Source organism: Musca autumnalis, unplaced genomic scaffold, assembly GCF_047663935.1.
Source record: "Musca autumnalis isolate F117 unplaced genomic scaffold, ASM4766393v1 scaffold_2, whole genome shotgun sequence".
Classification (NCBI taxonomy): domain Eukaryota; kingdom Metazoa; phylum Arthropoda; class Insecta; order Diptera; family Muscidae; genus Musca; species Musca autumnalis.
The window spans coordinates 127,105,966-127,126,513 of record NW_027411755.1 but is presented as its reverse complement, the minus strand read 5'-3'; the positions used below and the strand labels follow the sequence as shown (position 1 = coordinate 127,126,513).

At 38.3% G+C, this 20,548-nt stretch overlaps 1 protein-coding gene across 1 annotated transcript in view; it reads right to left on the bottom strand.

The window, feature by feature from the left end:
- Positions 1–522: 522 nt before the first annotated feature.
- The window catches only part of Irk3 (Inwardly rectifying potassium channel 3), a 31,273-nt gene continuing 11,247 nt past the window's right edge, over positions 523–20,548 (bottom strand). Inside the window, exons 2-7 of the mRNA XM_073969194.1 lie at positions 14,409–14,470; positions 9,056–9,183; positions 6,165–6,560; positions 5,995–6,101; positions 831–1,167; positions 523–767 (exon numbers count right to left, since the gene is read on the bottom strand). Of these exons, the coding sequence (XP_073825295.1) occupies positions 717–767; positions 831–1,167; positions 5,995–6,101; positions 6,165–6,560; positions 9,056–9,183; positions 14,409–14,470 (1,081 nt within the window). The 3' untranslated portion in view covers positions 523–716. The remainder of the gene's footprint in view (positions 768–830; positions 1,168–5,994; positions 6,102–6,164; positions 6,561–9,055; positions 9,184–14,408; positions 14,471–20,548) is intronic.

Below are 20,548 nucleotides of genomic sequence, written 5' to 3'. Positions count from 1 at the left end.
AGAGTGTCACAGTTCGTCAGACATAAAGACTACGGAAGTCAGTCATCAATTGCTTTGTGTTGTTTAAACTTCGTCAAAATATTTCAGTTGCACAATCATACATTGTTCCTCGAAAATGCAACTAAATGTGTCAGAAATAAGAAATGTATAATTTTTATTGCTTTTTTTGACATTTTGAAACAACGGCGTTAAAAAAACATAATACTTCGCAGATTTTCAGTAATTTGTAAAGCAACTGACGATACGGAAGTCAGCCAACCATAGTACCACCTGGTCTGTCAAATGACAAACATTCATTTCTCTTGGATCAGACCATCTCCCTATAATTGTCTCCATCAGCAGACCGCCCGATTTTATCACCTCTGAACGCCGCACATTCATCAATCATGAGAGAACTTAGTGGCCGGGTTTTAGAATTCACTAATCTCCGTTTCATGTCACTTGAAAAGTATTCGATGAAAAATAAAAGTTGTGTGATCTAATGTCGGTTGAAAAAAAAAATATTCTTTAAAAAAATCCACGTTTTGTGGTCTAATGTCCCTTGAAAAATATTTTATATTTTTTATTTATTTGAAATAAAATATTCAATAACAATAAATGGTTAGTAAATAATAACAATTTATAGATAAATATTAGTATTTAAAACAAAACAATATCATTGGAATTTCAATAATAATGGAATGCAAAAGTTAACTTCACATGTCAGCCATACCTCTCTACTCCATTTTACCTTGCTTTATGGTTTCATTTATACTCGTCATATCAACCTGGAATAAAGAACAAATTCTTCAATAAGTTGAAAAACAAAAATTAATAGAAACAACTCTCACCGATATTGTGGTATTGAAATTGCTGTAGTCTATTTCGTAACGTTCATTTTGTACATCGTATTTGATAATATTTACGAAACGTTGACCCCAGAAAATTTCTCTTGGCAAATACGAGGTACGAGCTTCGGTAACCTGAGCGGTGGCCGGTGAGACACCAACAATGCTGACATACAGTTCGAACTGAGCACTAATCAAGTCCTTGGCACATTTGAAATGCCGCAACGGTGAACTTTCATCGATGACATGACAAACTGTATCCGGCCATACAATTATCTGTTGACCATCATTCTCCAATGCTAATTCGGTGTGGGTTTTGATCAGCTCACCTTCCTTGGTGCTGTACATGTGAATGAAAATAATAGGCATTTGTAGTGAGAAGTCAAAGTCTTGAAAAGGGAGTGAATTATTATTAATGCAATTTTCAATTTGATATTTTTTGGCTTGTATTGGCTAAGTTATAAAATAGGTAACGTCATCTCTACGACAGATATTTATTCATCTTAGATACGAATGGGTGACGAACTTTGGTAATAGACAGAAATTAGATTTTAGAAGCAGGCTGTGCATCCTTTTAATAACGCGGAAATTGTGGATTTTATAAGTCGGAAGAATATGGTGATCACGACGGTGCAGGAAAACAAGGTCATAACCGTCTGGTCTTGGGGGAATTTAATGCACATCACGAGCTGGGGCATTCGGTCCCCGGAACGACCCCTACCAGAATTAGCGGATAGTGTCACAGTTTGCCAAACATAACCATCGTGTTACCTGGCAACCCGTCATTTCTCTTGGATCAGATCATCTCGTCATAATTGTCTCAATTAGCACTCCGCCCGATTTCATCAACTCTGAACGCCGCACTTTCGTCAATCATGGGAAAGCTGATTGGCCGAGTTTCTGAGAGTTCTGCAATCACCGATTTAGGGGAGTATCCAATCCTTCTGATGTTCGGGTAGCAGAAAGGACGTTCCGTGACATAACCACTGCTGCAGCCGATCGCCATATACCTGATGGTCGAATGACCGAAGTGAGACCCAAATTCCCGGCACAGGCGGAGGGAAAAGCAAATTGGCATGAAGAGCTTCGTCGAGCCAACCCCAATGACCCCAGATTAAGGGAGCTAACACTAGAATTCAAAAGGCTGGTCGTAAGAGGAACAAGTAGCTAGGTTATCTAAAGAGTTGCAACATTGGAGCCGGTATAAGTGAAATGTGGGCAACGGTTAAGTCACTCTCGTAACCTAGGACCTCATTCAGGTTTGGCGACGTTATGCTGTCCGAAAAGGTGCGCAAGCTATTTCAATCGACAGTTTGTCGAGCACGGCGGGAGTGACAGGGCGAATAGAATAGTACTACGTCGCATTAGATCTCTTCCTGACGAAAATGACCCACCACAATTTATAATGGATGATGTTGCGAATGTCATCATGAACTCTAAATCATGTAAAGTGTTGTGCCCTGATGGAATCTCCATAGTAATGCCGAAACAGCTGGATGTGCCGGAAATCGAGTATCTCACTAAAGTTTTCAACTTGTCGCTAACCACCGACATCGTGCCCAAAGTTTGGAAAATGGACAGGGTGGTATCTCTTCTGAATGCAAAGATGCCAGCCAGAATGTCTTCTAAGGTGAATCATACAGACCGATTTCATTTTGTAGCTGTAAGGAAGATTCTTGAAGCTTTATTCCTCCTCAGCGTCAGAAATAGCTATTCAGTATTTGACCATCAGCATTGGTTCCGTAAGCAGCACAGCACAGGGCTCAACGCCATCTACACGCATATCAGTCGAGGACTTAACCAGACTAAGCTGTGTCATAGGACAGTGTTGGTGGCGCCCAACATAACAAAAGTCTCCGTCAAGCAAGAATTTCAACAATCCGGCAAAGTTTGAAACGTTGGATAATCAATTATATGTGTGGATGCCAGTCGTACGTGGAATTCAAGAACAAGAAGTCAAAACCCCGTAGAATGAAACAGGGAGTACCCCAAGGTGGGGTGATATCTCTGGAACTGTTTAACCTCGAGTTCTACTGTATTCCACCCCCTCCAGACGCCATTTAGATCAGAATGAGGCAGAGACATTTTTTGGATCTCCCTTGTGCTCTCAATGAGCGTAAATTTGTTGTTGCTCGCAACGTGGTAGCATCTACACAGGCTGTGAGCGATAACCAACTTACGCTCACTTAGAGCACATGGGCTCTCTTGTGAGTCACAATGCCTTCCCCTGATTTAAATCATAACGTATGCGGATGATTGTACGATCAGGTACGTTCCCTGATGTCATTTGTGAAAGGTTGAACACCTATTTGATTGATCTTACTACCTTTTTCCACCGCCACTATATCTGCGCCTCTGTTCACCACATGGACTGCAGAGGTGAGTACTGAGTTGAATGTCATGGTCAATGGTAGCAGAATTCCGACTAACTAATCCAAGATTCTAGGGGTCACATTCGATAGCTTGTTCACTGCAAATTCGATAACATGTTCATCCGCACATGCCACAGCTATCTGCGACAAGCTGAAATGTAGGAACAAGGTCGTCAAGTCCCTAGCCGGCAGCACTTGGAGTGCAGATAAAGAAACCTTGTTGACCACATACAATGCGATAGGTCATTCTGTGGTAAGCTATTTGGTGCCAGTGTGACCCTCGAATATACATATGTGCAACGAGATGCAAACATATTCAAAGATGTCATAATGCCACCCTGAGAACTGCAACAGAGTGCCTCCTCATGTCTATAGTGAACCATTTACATGGCAAGAAAAAGATTCTTCCAGTTCAGCAACACATTGGCATGCTTTCGTTGCAGTACTTTCTCGGATGTTACCGATAGAGTCATCCCAACCACCAAATGGTGGATAGGACACCCCCCACCCAGGCATAACAGGAGGGATCTTCAGGATCTAAAAAGGGAGGTCGAACGTTACAAGAGAACTAGATCAACAAGCATATCAATCAGATTTAAATAGCATTCACATGCATGCAGTCGCAGATGCCATAAACAACTATCGTGTGAATGCGGACCTCGGAAAACATCCCTAATCTATCGCAGCTGAGTAGCGCCAGTTGTCACGACAAACTAGAGTTGTTTTGGCTCAATTACGCTCGGGATGGTGCAGCCGTCTGAATTCCTATAGGGCATGGATCGTGCAAAACATCTGTCCAGCGTGTGGCAAAGGACCGCATGAAACGCTGCACCTTTTCAACAGCCCTGCCAAGCCTCATTCGTTAATCTCGTTGTCTCTGCTGGGAAATTAGGTTATTCGACCAACAGGAATATGGCGAGCGGCTGCAGTAGTGATTATGACTTGGAAATTCCTCTCTGCTACCCGAGCATCAAAAGGATTGGGCAGTTTTCTGAAGCGTTGGTTGGTGAATTGTCTGAATCTTTGCAAACTTATCTTTCCCATGGTTTTGGCAAACTACGGCGTTCAGTGGTTATGAAAGCGGGTAGCCTATTGGATGAAGATGAGAATAGGGAGATGATCCGACCGAAGAGTAACGACGCGTATCAAAGTCACGTCATTCGTCAGACCAGGTGACTCAATGGATATGTCAGACGAACTATGGTGCGTCCTCGTTCGCGGTGCAAAATGTGGAGCTATTTATTTGCTCAGTCAGCGCTGTGCCTCTCTGGTCATTCCCTATGGTTGAAAGCCATAACCTTCATTGAAGTCTCTTAGAACCAGCCGGTTACCACCTTCCAACAGTGGCCTGATATCAGGCGAATATTGCGGGACACAGACATTTAGAACTTCTATCTCGGCGGTTCCACACTTTACCGCTACCCTCATACACTCCAAGTATGGGTCACTATAGTTCAAGCGAGATAGGTCTGTACTGGGCAGACTGGTGCAATAGGATTGCAACTCTGCCAACTTTACTTCTCATACGATACATTGTATTTATCACAACTCCGAAGACTGCAGGTGTTATTCTGCTTCGTTTGGTGATCCATTACACTTCTTCGACTCATAAAATTCACAGTCTCATTGATCTTGCCACCATTGCAGTTAAACTGCAGGAATGTTAAATTATCAGGAACTGGACCAGCAACATGCTAATACTGCTGTTAGGGTGACTTCGGGGAAGTTTCATAATCCGATGACGACGAAGATTTGATGGGGATTAAGTTGACGCAGCACGTAGCAACATAATCCATATTGCTAAACTCTCTCAGGACTGTCCAATCTTAGTTTAAGTTCGAAAATGGGACATATTTGTCCACTCCTTCAGGGGGCAAGTCCATTCTTCCTGAGAAAATAGCCTGAAAGCTAAAAAAACCCACTGCATCCTCTAACGGATCAGCCGTTTAGGCCCAAAATTTAGCCTTCGTAATATTTTGTCCAAACTTAGTTTGAGTTCGAAGATGGGAAATATAGGTCCACTAGGACCTAGACTGTAAAATACCCATATGGCACCATGTATACCGGCTGGAGCGTACGATAACTCTCGTACGGATTAGCCGATTCGGTCCAAAATATTTTGTCGAACTTAGATTAACTTCCAAGATGGTCAATAACGGTCCACTTCTTCAGGTACTTCCCCAATAAAAGTTCAAACTTTTCGCTAAAATGATACGCACGATTATCCTGAAAGGAGCAACAGATTTGATCCAAACTTTGGATCTTCTATTAAAAAAATGGTCCATATCGGTCTTCTCCTTATGGTACCTCCCCCACAAATGTTCAACATTTTTGTTTAAGTGCAGTTTAGGATCTGTTCGAAGATCCTTGTGGTCCTGTTTACAGCGATGTTATGTTTTTCGTGGGCAAATCCAAAAGCTTTAAGTCATATGGTGACCGACTGAAATGACTGGAGGCGTGTTTATCTATCGAAAAGAAATGACTACCAAAAACAGGATTCACTTCCAAAATGGACTATATCGATGCATTATATTTTTGTCGGGGAGTTCACACGTCCAAGTAGGACCAAAAAATCTGTAAACCTCCTAAATACATAACTATTAGGAAAAAGGATTTTGGTTGCGTAGTCGGTAATCGATTCTATTTGGTCTATAAATGAAAGTTTCAAGAAGTAAGGTGATAAGAGCGACTCAGCTATTCTTGAAATGGGAGGATCGCTGATACCTCCGACCACAAAATATAGTTGTAGCCCCATTTCAGATATTTTCTTTGATTTACTAATAATTAATACTCACGGTCTATCGATTATCATATACACACGTATCTTCGTTTCAATGCTATGCTGCTCTCGAGGATCAGAGACACGGAAGAGTAAACACAAATTACCATCACGATAACAAATCTATAATTAGAATGTGTTATTATTTGAATTTAGTCCTAAAATCTCTCAAAACGCAATACATACCACAGCTTTATTACTGAATTTCATCTTCGTAATTTGTTTAGCTGGCCTTGCCGTCTTAGCATAAATTATACTTATCATGGCACCCTCAATGGCAATGGAACAAACAATTTGCATTATAAAGAGGAACATTGTCTCGGGACACTCTTCACTGGGATATTTTTCACCATAACCAATGGTCGTCTGGGTTTCCATGGAATAGATAAATGTCGATGTAAAATCGTAGACGCCAATAATGCACGGGTCTTTGCCTTCGCCCAAACGTTCGCCGGTTACCTCATCGAACATTAAATCACCATGCGAATAGGCAACCATATAGCTTAGGACGGCAAAAATGAACCAACTTAGAAAATAACTACCGACAAACATGGCCAACATATATTTCCAATCTAATTCGATCTAAATATTTTCGTAAAAGGGGTGGGAAGGTTATAAATATTAGATCTGAAAACTGATTAAATGAATGGACTGGACTGATCACAAACAATTAGTAAAATGAAAGCATTTGAATATTATTTTTTATGAAAGCAATCTTTATTGAAAAAGAAAACAAAAAACAAATAAAACAAAAATGAAATATAAATTTTGCAAATGTTATAAAAATATTAAATATATGTTTGGTTATAATGAAAATTCGACTATTACAAGCTAACGGTAATATTAGTAAATTTTATGGCATTCCTAAAGCCCTAAACACATCCAACGTTCGAGTAAAGTTGGACGTTATGTCTGATAGAAGAATAAAGAATAATTTAATCTATGTTGCCCTTGCTCTTTTATTCTTCTATCAGAAATTACGTCCAACTTTGCTGAAACGTTGCATCTGTTTAGGGCTTAACTGTTTTGAAATGGTATGTAGACCTACAGTAGTTTTCGGCTTAGTTGTCACTATCTCAAGTGGGGATTTTGTACAACCGCAAGTAATTCTCAGACATGATTTCACATATCAGCCGTTTAGTCATATCCACCATGAAATTTGTGACAGCTCTGTCAATACTACTGTTGAGGTATAAATAATTACAATTTTGGTTTAAAAATACTTCTTACAACATTTTATTCTACATAAAATATATCTTCACAACGAATTCGTAAAGCCGAAAACATATCCCACGTTTTAGTAAAGTTGGGCGCCATTTCTGATAAGAGAATAAAAGAGCAAGAGCAACATAGATCGAATGACGCCCAGCGTGGCATTCTTGATTAAAGCCGAAAACCGGAAATGACTTTAAGCCGAAGAGTTGGGCATCGATCTATGTTGCCCTTGCTCTTTTATCAGAAATGACGCCCAACTTTACCGAAACGTGGATGTGTTTTCGGCTTAAAACGCTATAAAAAATAAAAAAAAAAACGGCCAATGCAAATTTGAACTATGTTGTCCTTTACCTTTTAGTTTTCGGCTTAAAGCCATTTCTGGTTTTCGGCTTTAACAAGAATGCCACGCTGGGTATGCATTGAGGTCTTAATCATGGTACAATAATGTATAAGGTAGGCCACAGCTGGTTACAATTTTTTTTCTTGTTATGGCCTATTCTGTCAAAAGCAGGGTTGACATTTTTACTGTTGTTGACATTAGGTTTGTTCGTTTACTCAATAATTTGTACAAATTTGTACAAGTCCAGTAACTTCTTGTAATCGTCTAAGGTCTTTTGCATGGTACTGTGGAGTAAAAGAACAACATCCAGTAACAATTTGTACAAATTGTAAGTAAACGAACACACCAATAATGCAATTATAAAGGTAGATGCATTGGTGAATTGTTCCAACAAAAAGCTGAGTTAACACTATATCTTAAAATTGAAAACAAGGAGAAGAAATTTTATTCGCGTGGCTAAATAAAATTGTTGATTTTTTAATATGCAGTGATACTTGGAAATGAACAATTTGTCAAGTATTGACATTTATTGAAATTTGTTCTAAAAGTATGGGAACGGAAAAATTACAAATACATATTGTAAAATTTCTAGCTGAAATGTCGCCGTATCTGCAAATCGGATTCCAGCAATCACGATGTTAGATCAGCCAAACTTTTCAAGTAGAAGATAAGAGAATGGCATTTTTGTTTTCGCTGTCTTAAGTTTTGAGTACAACTTTTCCTATTTTTGGAACATTTATCTAGCAATAATATTCTGGAGCATAACTGAAGTGATTTTTATTTTTTACTCCATTTGGTACTTTTAAAATAAACAGTGAATTTCTAAATTTCATATGTTTTTGTAAAACCGACTAACTATGCATATACATCTACCTTTATTATTGCTCCATGCCATTTGACGTTTAAAGCCATGGCTACAGGGTTGTATTTTTCAGCGATTTTCATACCTGGGGCTGGATTCTTGTTCTATGAAAATTTGAAATGAAAAATATTTCCTTTATAATTTTTTTCATTTGACAGTTTTCTCCTTTATAAAAGTTTTCATTTCACTTTTTCATAGAAACAGAATTGAGCCCCTGGCCTACATCTACTTTATTATACCATGGTCCTTAATATTACTAATCCAAATTTGTGTTTCAAACTGCTATCTTCTTTCGCATACTCAAAATTATTAAAATAATATCATAAAATAACATGCCTAATAAACTTGCTATATTTTTAACTAATCATATAAAGAAAATGTAACTCTTCTAGAACTCTCATCCAGTTCGCCAGAATCATCTACAGATTTATTTTCAGATTGTTTTAATAATTTTTGACTATCATCATCATACTTATAATTTTCGTTAGCTATTTCCGTTTCATTTTGATGCTGATTGTTCATGGTTTCTTCATGTTTATTTACAGTGGCATCGTGGGTGGTATTGGTGATTACATTGTTGTGATCTGATGATGACGATGAAAATGATTCCGATGTTGATGTGGCATTTGTTAAAAATCTCTTTGGTATCAACATTCTTACCAATGTTGTTACAAAATCTCTTATATAACGCCATGATTTCTCCGGTAGCCTCTTGAAAATGACATTTTCACGACCATTTTTCTCGATAACACGATATGGTTTTGGTGGGTTGTAGAATGTGTCGATTTCTAGAAAAAAAGAGAACAATTTAATATTGTTAACAATTATTGAAACTAAGAATTTCTCATGAAATGTTTCTATGTCTGACTCAAGCATCTACGATAGGAAGGATAGATATCATAAACATAAACAATTACTCTACTGGCAGATCCAATCAACACAGTCTACATAAGAAAGACATAATTCTTCTTATAGTACAAGAATTGCAAATGGGCGGGGTTTTAGAACATTTGGACCATTATCGTATTAAGTATGAAGAATTATAACGTTGTAACTCCACCGAAGCCAGCCCTAAGACCAAAGGACGAGGGATTGTCGTGAACCAATGAGGTCAATTTACTATTCCACAGTACATCTTTGGGATGAGCGACATATGTATATCAGGTAGTGATTTCATACCCTAAAAGAGATCCCATAACAACCGGTGATCTTGAAAGACCCCAAACCTATTGGGAGCATCAAACGAAGTTATGGTACGTGGACGAACTCCGCTCTAGAGACTCTTGACCAACTGGCAGAGACCCACTTTCCGGGGTGCAAGGACGCTGATTCGTATCAGAGTCCGGATATGAACAGAACCTATACACCCGACGAGAGGATCTCCGTTGATAGGTAGATAAGTGATTCAAGGATTTCTTGAGCGATCAGCACTTTTCAACCCTATAAAACTCCTGGCCCAGATGGTGTAATTCCGGCGATGCTTCAAAACGCGCCGCCGATCTTGATCACTATACTGAAGGTTATTTTTAGGGCCTGGCTACTGCTGTCGCACATATCGGCATTGTGGAAAGAGGTAACAGTGACTTATATCCCCAAGGCTGGGAAGAACTACAGACTGATTAGCCTTTCCTCTTTTCTATTGAAAACTTTACAAAGGCTGCTCCACTTGGAGATTAGATCTTACATAAATCGTGACCTAATAAGCAGTTTTCAGCATGCTTATATGAAAGGGAAATCTACAGAAACAGCGCTACACGAGGTAGTGGGTTATATAGAAAAGAACATGGATAGCATGGATCACACATTGGCCGCTTTTCTAGAAATAGAGCGTTCAATAATGGGAAACTTGAATGCATTCATTCTTCTCTAGAGCTATTGAGTGTCCCCTCTATTCTAATTAACTGGATTGACAGAATGCTGGAGAGCCGACTGATCAATTCCAGCATTGAAGAGAGTTCCGTAATTAAGTCAGTCACTAGGGGCACCCCACATGGTGGAGTTTTATCTCGACAGATTGGGACTAAACTAGTAGCTTATGCTGACGATGTTGTTCTTTTAATTAATAGAAAATTCTTGTCGAACTGATACAGGGTGCGCTGGTAAAGCTCTCTCGCTGGGCTCATCACAATGGTCCTGGGATGAACCCTGCAAAGACTGAGCTGGTACTATTCACCAGAAAAAGAAATATTGCCGAATTTGTGCCGTCAATGCTGGATGGTGTGCGGTTGGATCTTGGCGAAATACCTGGGAGTGGTAGCGGACCATCGGCTAAGATGGAAAAGGGACACGGAGGATCGCACCAAGAGAGGTCTGATTGCGCTCTATTCCTGCAAGAACTTCATAGGCAAGAGCTGGGGTCTGAGACCACATGTAATACATGGCTGTGTAGGACAGTGGTCTGTTCCATTTTGACCTATGGTTGTCTCGTCTGGTGGCATGCCCTAAGCAATAATTCCAATCTGTCTAAGTTAGCAACTGTGCAACGAGCTGTGTCAATTCTTATTACAGCGGATAGTTAGTCAGATTGGGTTAAGAGAGGGGAGGTGAGACTGACTACAAGGCAGACCACTTCCCGATAGCCTAGCAATCTTCACCGATGGGTCGACGATGGAAGCAGGCGCGGGATCTGGAGTGTTTTGTGAAGAACTAAATGTTAGGAACTCATATAAGCCCAATGAAAATTGTAATGTTTTTCAGGCAGAAGTCTTTGCGGTTTGAAAAGCCTTAGAGATAATAGTGGGAATGACGGACCTTGTAGATAGGACAGTCACAGTTTACGTTGATAGCCAGGCTGCTCTAAAACCGTTAGGATCATACACTATCAAATCTATGACTGTTCAAACTTGTAGGTCTATCTAAAAAACATGTAACATAGTTGTTAAATTTTATTGGGTTCCAGGGTACTGTAATGTTGAGGAAAATGGTATAGTTGATGAATTAGCAAGACGAGGCTCCCAATCCTTGGACCTCAGGGTGGAGGACTGTGTCAAGCCACCGCTCTGCTTTTTCCTCGACAAACTCAATAAGTTCTACGCAGAAAAACCCGTAAAAGTTTGGCAAGACGTATCTAGATGCAGGATATCGAAGTCAATCTGGCCGGCAATCTCAGGGCGTAGAGCTGCGTCCCTTCTCTCACTACGTAAATCAGAATCGCTGTAGGGGTCATCACTGCGGCATCAGATCTATGGCAAATAAGTGGGAGGATAACAACATTGAGTACTATAGGTTATGCGAGGATGTAGAGGAGACGGAAACGATCGAGCACCTTCTCTGTCGGTGTCCTAGACTGTATGTAAAGAGACACCGACTGTTTCGTGTGCATGAGATACAATCCCTCTACTATTTTTCCTCTATTGACCTACTGTATGAGTCTTAAGTGGCTATGGGGCGGGTCAGCATAGATCATATCACATATAGACTAATTATCTCTACCCCATCCCTCTACTTTCCATATACAGTTAGTCAACCTAATTATTGCAAAACCAAAATTATTACAAAATTTAAAATAAAACATAATTTTATTGGCATAAATAAATATCATTTTTAATATTTTTGTTAACAGTATAATTCTTACAGATGTTTATTAATATAATAAAATAAAAAGTAGCTAAATTTCACTAAACATTTTCTTAAAATTAACAAAAATGAGTACAACTCATTATTTGCACTGTCAACTAAAGAATTGCAAAATCCACAATTTTTCAGTCATTCACGGTATTTTTGGAAATTTTGGTTCTAATATTTCGTATGCTCACCTTTAGCATCAAAACCAGCTTGTAAACGTATCTGAATTTAATAAAGAAGTTTCGGAATGTCATATTCCAATGGTATTTTTTTGCCTTTCTTCTTTATTGCATTTTATTTAGTCCCCGAGGTTATTGGGTGGCCTATTCCCGACTTTTTCCTTCAGGTGTACCCATGAATTGTTGATGGGGTTAATATCTAGACATTGGAACGGGGTGTAAATGACTTTGGTACAGTTGTATAACAACCAAGTCCTACATAAATTAGATTTATGCTTAAGGGCGTTGTCTTGGTAGTACTTATATTGTAATTTGTTTGAATTTTCAGGGCCAACAGGCCTATATTTCTTGACGCTTTTGGTTAAATCATGTTTTGAAACATCTTAATAAACTTCCTCTGTCATTGTTTCCTCCAAGATCTGGATGTTACCAACGTCCCTGCTTGGTATACAACCCCATACCATAAATGATAGTTTTCCGAACTTTACAGTATGTATTAAATTTTTGTTTTCCATGGCTGTAAGGGGTTTTCGCAACACTTTTTGAGACCCATCGCGATAGTACAGCATCATTTTAATCTCATCAGAAAATATAACGCCATGCCGATACTAAAGATGGCGTGAAAACTTGTCTGTAACAAGTCGGAATAGTTTCTATATATTGTGCTGGAAGGGCAATGGTTTTTACCTAGTCACTCGTGATGAGTGTTTGTTATTAGATAGCACTTTTCTGACTTTTCCATGTGACACACTTACTCCAACATCATTTTTAATTAAAAAAATGCAAATTTTCTGGTGCTGCTTTGGACTCTTTCGTCAATTTCTTTAATCATTCTCCTGTCAATTCGTGTGGTTACTATTTTGGGCCTGCCATGTAACACCTTCAGTTTGAGCCTGGCTTCTTTCTCGGTGCGGTATATGATGTTGTATACACTTCTCAGCTTACGAGAGGTGACTTTAAAGATTTCTCTTTCTGATTTACCATTATTATAATTGGAATAGGCCAAATGTAGCATATTTTCGGAAACCGTCTACCTGACTTTCACTTTTTCTAAATACACTGTCTGATCAAAAATTATGGCTCAACATGTCCACATACCATAAAAGTCATAAAAATCCTTTATTGGAAAAAATCGCGGGGAAAATACCACGATTTTATTGCACATTCATTCATTTTGCAATTATTTAGTTGACATCATAAAAACCAGGTACCTATCCTTTTTGCCAGTTGTTTTTGTTATTTCCGACCGATTTCTGCATTTATTGGCTTGATGTTGTCATTAACAAGTAAATCAACAGATATTTACAAAAAGTCCAACGTTATTGAAAGAATTTCTGGTAGTAATTCCTAATTAAACATCTAAATTTTTAAAAATTCATCGTTTGCAATAATATAGTTGGCTAACTGTACTTCCTTCCACCTCTTTCCATCTCTCCAACTTCCTTCCCCCTCCTACTACATCTCTTATATCTATCTTTCAGGACGAACGCAATGGATCGCTGGTCCAGCACACGACATTACAATCATCTATATCTCGAACACTCCTCTTAGTGCACATCACCATCACATGTGAAGTCATAGCCCAAATCATCAAGCATCATCACCATCTCATCTAACTCACTCCTCATCTCAACATTTTAACACCACCATAACAAATTTAATACATCTATAACCATCTCTACAACTAACCACTCTTTCAACAACCAGGATGATCACAATGGACCTCAGGGTCTCCGAGTGGAGTGGCTGCCATTACAGCAGCTGCGCATCTTTAAACCTAAAGGTTTTTATTGAAAATAGGGTTCTATGTGTAAGGTTCGGGTAAATGTGGAAAATGACCGATAAAACAAGATTATATCGATTTCATGTCTTTAGAAGACGTATCTAAAATCGTCTGAGCGACATTTTTGCAGAATCTGAAAAACGTCACCCTGTCATCTTGTGGTACTTTAATAGCGGTTCTTAAAATAAAGGACGATAAGGACATTGAAGGAAGCGAGATAGAAGGTTAAAAAATTAACTAGCATTCTTGCTTAAGCCATTCCAGCTAAAAGACAGAAGGCAGCGCAGTTCGAATTTAGGGCGGCCATTGTTTAGTGTTTTAACCGAAATGACCCAATGGAGTGGACCTTTGCGTTACTATTACCTAAGACGGTCTGGAAAAATGTTCTTTCCTTTAAGTCTTAGTGTGTTCCAGCTTCCATTGCTACTATTATTGAATCACTGACCCTGTCAGATCTGTGTTATCCATTTATAAACTATTCACTTACCATTTCTTCGCATATCAGTGTTTAGTTCAATCGTACTTCCTGCCCAATCAGCTGATAGGATGCTGGAAAAGATTAAGCAAAGAACATGCATTTAAAAACAACCAATACGAAACTAAGAAAATCATATTTCATACATATCTATCACAGAAGAAAAAGAAAATATCTGACAAAAATCGAGTAGAAGTAAATGGAGATGTGTGTGCGTGTCAGAATGAAGTCAGGCAATTTTTAATAAAGACCCAGCAAAATTTGAAGGAAGGGGTTCCATGCGATGACGTGATTTCATGACATCTTTTGCATTGGTTCAAACGAAGTCGTGAAAGATCCGATCTTTTCATTAGCCTTTGAACCAATGCAAAGGAAGTCGTGAAAGATCCGATATTTTCATCAGCATTTGAACCCATCCCATCGATCCAATAGAGACGAATTTTGTGTTTTTATTTATACAAATTTTTCTAAATATATAAGATTAATTATTTACAATAGGTTTGATGTTGTCGGAGACTCGAAATCACAAACAACTTTGTTAAAACTCTCGTCGTAATGATAATGTCATTGCAAAGGGTTGGTGAAAATGACATGCCAAAGCATTGGTGGAAATGACATGCCAAAGCATTGGTGAAAATGACATGTCAAAGCATTGGTGTAAATGACACACTTTGGGTCTCATCTCTATTGGATCGATGGAATGGGTTCAAATGCTGATGAAAAGATCGGATCTTTCACGACATCCTTTGCATGGGTTCAAATGCTGATGAAAAGATTGGATATTTCACGACTTCCTTTGCATTGGTTCAAATGCTAATGAAAATATCGGATCTTTCACGACTTCGTTTGAACCAACGCAAAAGATGTCATGAAATCATCTCATCGCATGGAACCCCTTCCTTCAAATTTTGGTGGGCATATATCGCATAGCCGGATTGAGGTTAATAAAATTTACATAGTAGCTTGTTGACAGGACCTGGCAAAAGGAATATATCAATGTATTTGGTTTGTTCCAGTACTGCAAGAATCTACTAATTTTTACTATATTTTCCGATAACATAAAGGGAAAAATGTTATCGTAGTAAAAAATGGTAGCTTCTTAAGCTGGGTACACATTGTCAGTTTTGAATGACAGCTTTGTTGGTGCTTGTTAGTGTGGCCGTTCAGTTTTGTCATTCATCATGCAACCACAAAATATTTTGTGGTTGCTGGACGGTTGGACAGTTATCGATAATTGCAAAAAATCGTCATTCAAAAGTGACAATGTGTACTGTACTTTACAGGTTCTGGAACACAGCAATTATGTTGGAAGGCAAATTTATATAAGGTATGTATATGCATGGCACAATTACCCAGGTAGTGGGATCGTAAAATTTGGAATATGTTATGTCAAAATTTTCTTTATGTTGTTCGGGAATTTACAACAAAAATATTTTTTTATAAAGGGATTTGACATTTCATATGCGAACAGCTGCTGTGATACCACTACCTTGGTAATTGTGCCATGGGTATTTTCATGAATTACAACAACTAACAAATTTACAAAAACAACATTGTTGTTATTGAAAATTAATTGTCAAAGAAAAAATTTAATAATAGGGTCGTTCCAATTTTTTTTCAGGAAAATATGAATATTTTTTGAAAATCCTCTAAAATAGAACAAATTTGAATCAATATGTAAATATACGGCTTTCAGAACTCTCGTAAGACACCTTTATGATGAAAAGCGGTATTTTATGGTAACAAATTTTGAAGTTTCAAATTTCATGAGTAGACCTATTACATTTTAAAAACTAAATTTACAAAAAGAGTAAGAATACAGCTGATTGTCGCTTCTACCTTATATAAATATGCCTTTGTATGTTGGAATTATAGTGCCATAAATCCTTGTCCTTTAAGGAAAATTCCTGGAAATAGTTTTTTTACGACACACATATCTGGTCAGAGGCGTTCAAAGGGAGTTTCAGTTTGGAATTCCTATACAACTGATACGCATTTCTCAGAAAATATATAATCTGACCTGTAATCTAAAGAATCTAACGCGCTGGCAGATGTGTGTAGAAACTGAACCCTATTCACAAAAAAAAAACATTTGTTATTCGCTTGAACCTACGACATTCACATGATAGGTCCAACTCTGCGAGCGGTTCTATGCACCGAATTGGCTCGGGCCAGGGCAGGTCATGGAGGACGTGCTTTCCTTATACAGCAGCTGTCCACATTTTGCACACTGAACGAAGACGTTCCTGAAGTCAGGCAAGGATGCCAGCAGAGGCGAATGGTACAGGTCCATCTGCCTCCGGTCGCCAGTAACGAAGATTCACTACACCACCGCATGATGAGAAACAATTTCCAGTGGCTCAACATCGGCATTGATTTTGGAAAACTCACAGTACCACAGCAGTATTACACGCCATATTAACACGTATCTATCGATGACTGAACCAGAACAGGCCATTCGACAGAACAGTTATTCGAGAACATGGTTGACTTTCCCTCCAGCCATGTTTGAAATGTTGGATAAGCAATTATATGTTTGGGCGCCAGTCGTTTATCGGATTCATGGGAAAATAAGTCTAAGACTCGTAGAGTAAAACAGGGAGTTTCTCAAGGCGGGGTGATATCTCCTGAAGTCAGGCAAGGATGCTAGCAGAGGCGAATGGTACAGGTCCATCTGCCTCCGGTCGCCAGTAACGAAGATTCACTACACCACCGCATGATGAGAAACAATTTCCAGTGACTCAACATCGGCATTGATTTTGGAAAACTCACAGTACCACAGCAGTATTACACGCCATATTAACACATATCTGTCGATGACTGAACCAGAACAGGCCATTCGACAGAACAGTTATTCGAGAACATGGATGACTTTCCCTCCAGCCGTGTTTGAAATGTTGGATAAGGAATTATTTGTTTGGGCGCCAGTCGTTTATCGGATTCATAGACTCGTAGAGTAAAACAGGGAGTTTCTCAAGAGAGGTGATATCTCCGCAACTGTTTAACCTCTACCTTTCTGAAATTTTACACGGCATCGTAATGTATGCGGATGATTGTACGATCTTGGCATCGGGTACTATCTTCGGTGACATATGTGATAGGTTAAATATCCACTTAGCTGACTTAGTGCAGTTCCATTTGAGGAATATGAAAAAACATCCGCCACTAAACCGACTACCACACTGTTCACCGCATGTAAGACTGCAATGAAGATTCCCACTGAACATATCGGTCGATGGTGTACTGATTCCGACCAAAAAACAACCTAAAACTATACGGCGCTAGAGTGATTTGAGGAATATGAAAAAATTATCCGCCACTAAACCGACTGCCACTCTGTTCACCGCATGTTCGACCGAAATGAAGATTCCCACTGAACATATCGGTCGATGGTGTACTAATTCGGACCAAAAAAAAAAAAAAAAAAAAAAAAAACAACCCAAAACTATGCGCCAAAGTGGCATACAGCACTACGCAATGAAAAATATTCAAACCTGCCGCATTACCGACCTAAGGACTGTTACAGGGCGCCTCCTCACGATACCAGTGGACCATCTTCATGAGGAGACGAAGATTTTCCCGGTGCATCTGCTTGGGTGTTACACCGTAAGCATCCCTGCCGGAATCGGGATGCACTCAGTGATTGATACGTTCGGCTTCAATGACTGAACAGACTTCCTCTGCCCCTACGCTGCATTGATATAAAGCTGTAGGACGTCTTTTATTTCAACATCCTACCAATAGGAGATTTTGTATTGTACCTATTAGAAGAATTTGATTATAACGAAATAACAGAATCATTAGACTAGTGATGGGATTTTTAAAATTAGCATATAGCCACCACGTAGTTTAAACAACTTCTTGTGCCGACGATTTTAATAGAATTCTACCACATCCCAATTATAAATACCCAACACAAAAATAAATGTATGCGTACGAGTGTGTGTTATAGTATTGGATATAACCGGATAATTTTATTAACTAGATTTGTGGTTTAAATTGAAATTTTGTAAATAGCCTAGGTGTTTTTGAAAATATTAACAAAAACAATATACGGGTTCAATGATTCATTCATTAATTGGTTTACCATCTATTGTCCAGCATTATTTTTTTAATACATATAAACAGAAGATAAAAACAAGACCGAGCTGTAAATATTTCAAACCTGCTCTTATACTGCACTTTTGCGACAAATATAGAAATTATGTGTGGGAGGTACCTGAAGGAGTAGATTGATATAGTTCATTCGGACCTGATCCATATGTTGAAGAGTAAGTAAGGAGCAGTCTGTCACCAAAACATAAATGTTACCCTATAAGGTACTAACACCAACTTATTCGAACAATCAATCTACTGTCCTATCTATGTTGACGACATAGATGGTTAAACGTATCAAATTATACCCAGTTTGTACTTAATGGGATTAACCCATGGGGCTTCAAATGTCAATTCTATAGCGTAAACTTCAAATAAATCCTCATAAAAAAGGTTAACCCGGCAAAAAGTTTCAGTGCAAACGGCGTTAGCTAGGTTTTGTCATCAGAGTGGATGAAGATGTCGCACACGAAAGGCATATTGAAACAAGTAAAAATAACTCTATGAGCAGATCAATAACAAATAATCAATTCCTTTGATAGTGATCGTGCTAACCAGCCGAAGCCGGTCCCAATTTGATTGAGAAAGAAGATAAGTCTTGGACTGAATATTCCACATTACCCCTTTGGTACGAGCTACATACATGTAATATTTTATTAAAACGCATGTAATAATTTTAGTGAATTATTTAAACATTGCTTTATTTATTATAAAATCCTAACAATTGCTTTGTTCCAGAACCTGCAAGAAGCTACTATTTTTTACTACGATAGCATTTTTCCCTTTATGTTATCGGAAAAAATAGTAAAAATTAGTAGATTCTTGCAGTTCTGGAACAGACCAAATTAGTTGTTCGGAATTGATGTTCCTTGCTTTGCTTGTTCAACAATGGAAACCATTGTAGCTGCCAAATATGTATTTTACAAGAATGGACGAGACTACAAGTGGCTCGACTGCCGATTGCAAAGTTATTAAATTTGAGATTCACTCTATTTAGGTCAGCAATCGGCACACAACAACAATTTGAGCAAACACTGTTGTCAGTGCATGGTTTTTCAATTAGTGAGTGGAGAGAGAAGCTCTCTTTGCTTGCTCGCGAGTAAAGGGCTGCGGAATGCTGATTTAGGTACAACTCATGAGAAGCGTCTAGTATTATAAGATTTAATTAGTACTTTACAGTAGAGTTGTATAGTTCATGAACGAACTAGTTCAATTGAACGATTCATTGAAAAGAGCGTATGAACTAGATCAGTCGATATAGTTCATTATAGTTCAATAGTTCACTGAACTATCTATAATCAGTCTGTGACCGCGATCGATTCACAATCTAGTTCAACATGTCGTTCACAAATACATAAAGTGACGGCGTCGTCTATGTTAAGGGATGCCTTCGTAATGTGATCAGTTTGTTTATGGTTTGGATCAAGGTACATGGAATAGCTGTCCGAAAATGAAGATTTCTACAAAAACATACGAGACATAACATATTACAATATGTCGAATCCATTACCTATTGAATCTGCATTTTTGGATAGAAAAAAACGGGAACAAAATAAAAAGAAACACACACGCACAAAGCTTTTTTGCAATGACAATTTCTACACACACACACACACAACATACGATTTTTTGCCAGCCACCTAAATGAAGGATGTTTTTTCTAAAATTAATTAATCTTTCTTAAGGATGCAATAAAACTATGTAAATGTTATATTTTTGTTATGGAGTAGTTAAATTATATTAGTTTTTTGTTTGTTTGTATTTGGTGCATGTATGCGTTATCATCAAACGACCGATTAAGAGCCGGTGAACGATTTTGATCCGAATGTTTGAACTGGACAGTGAACTATGAACTAGATTACTGACCTAGTTCAGTTTAAAGAGCTGAGCTATTGAACTAGATCTTTCAAATGAACTAGATTGTACAACTCTACTTTACAGTTGTATAAACTAGTAGTATTAAATATATTTTACAGTGTTGCATTTCGTCAGTTAAAGTTTACATTTTAAGATTAATCAAAATATTAAAAGCTATAAATTCACAATGAGGTGACGTA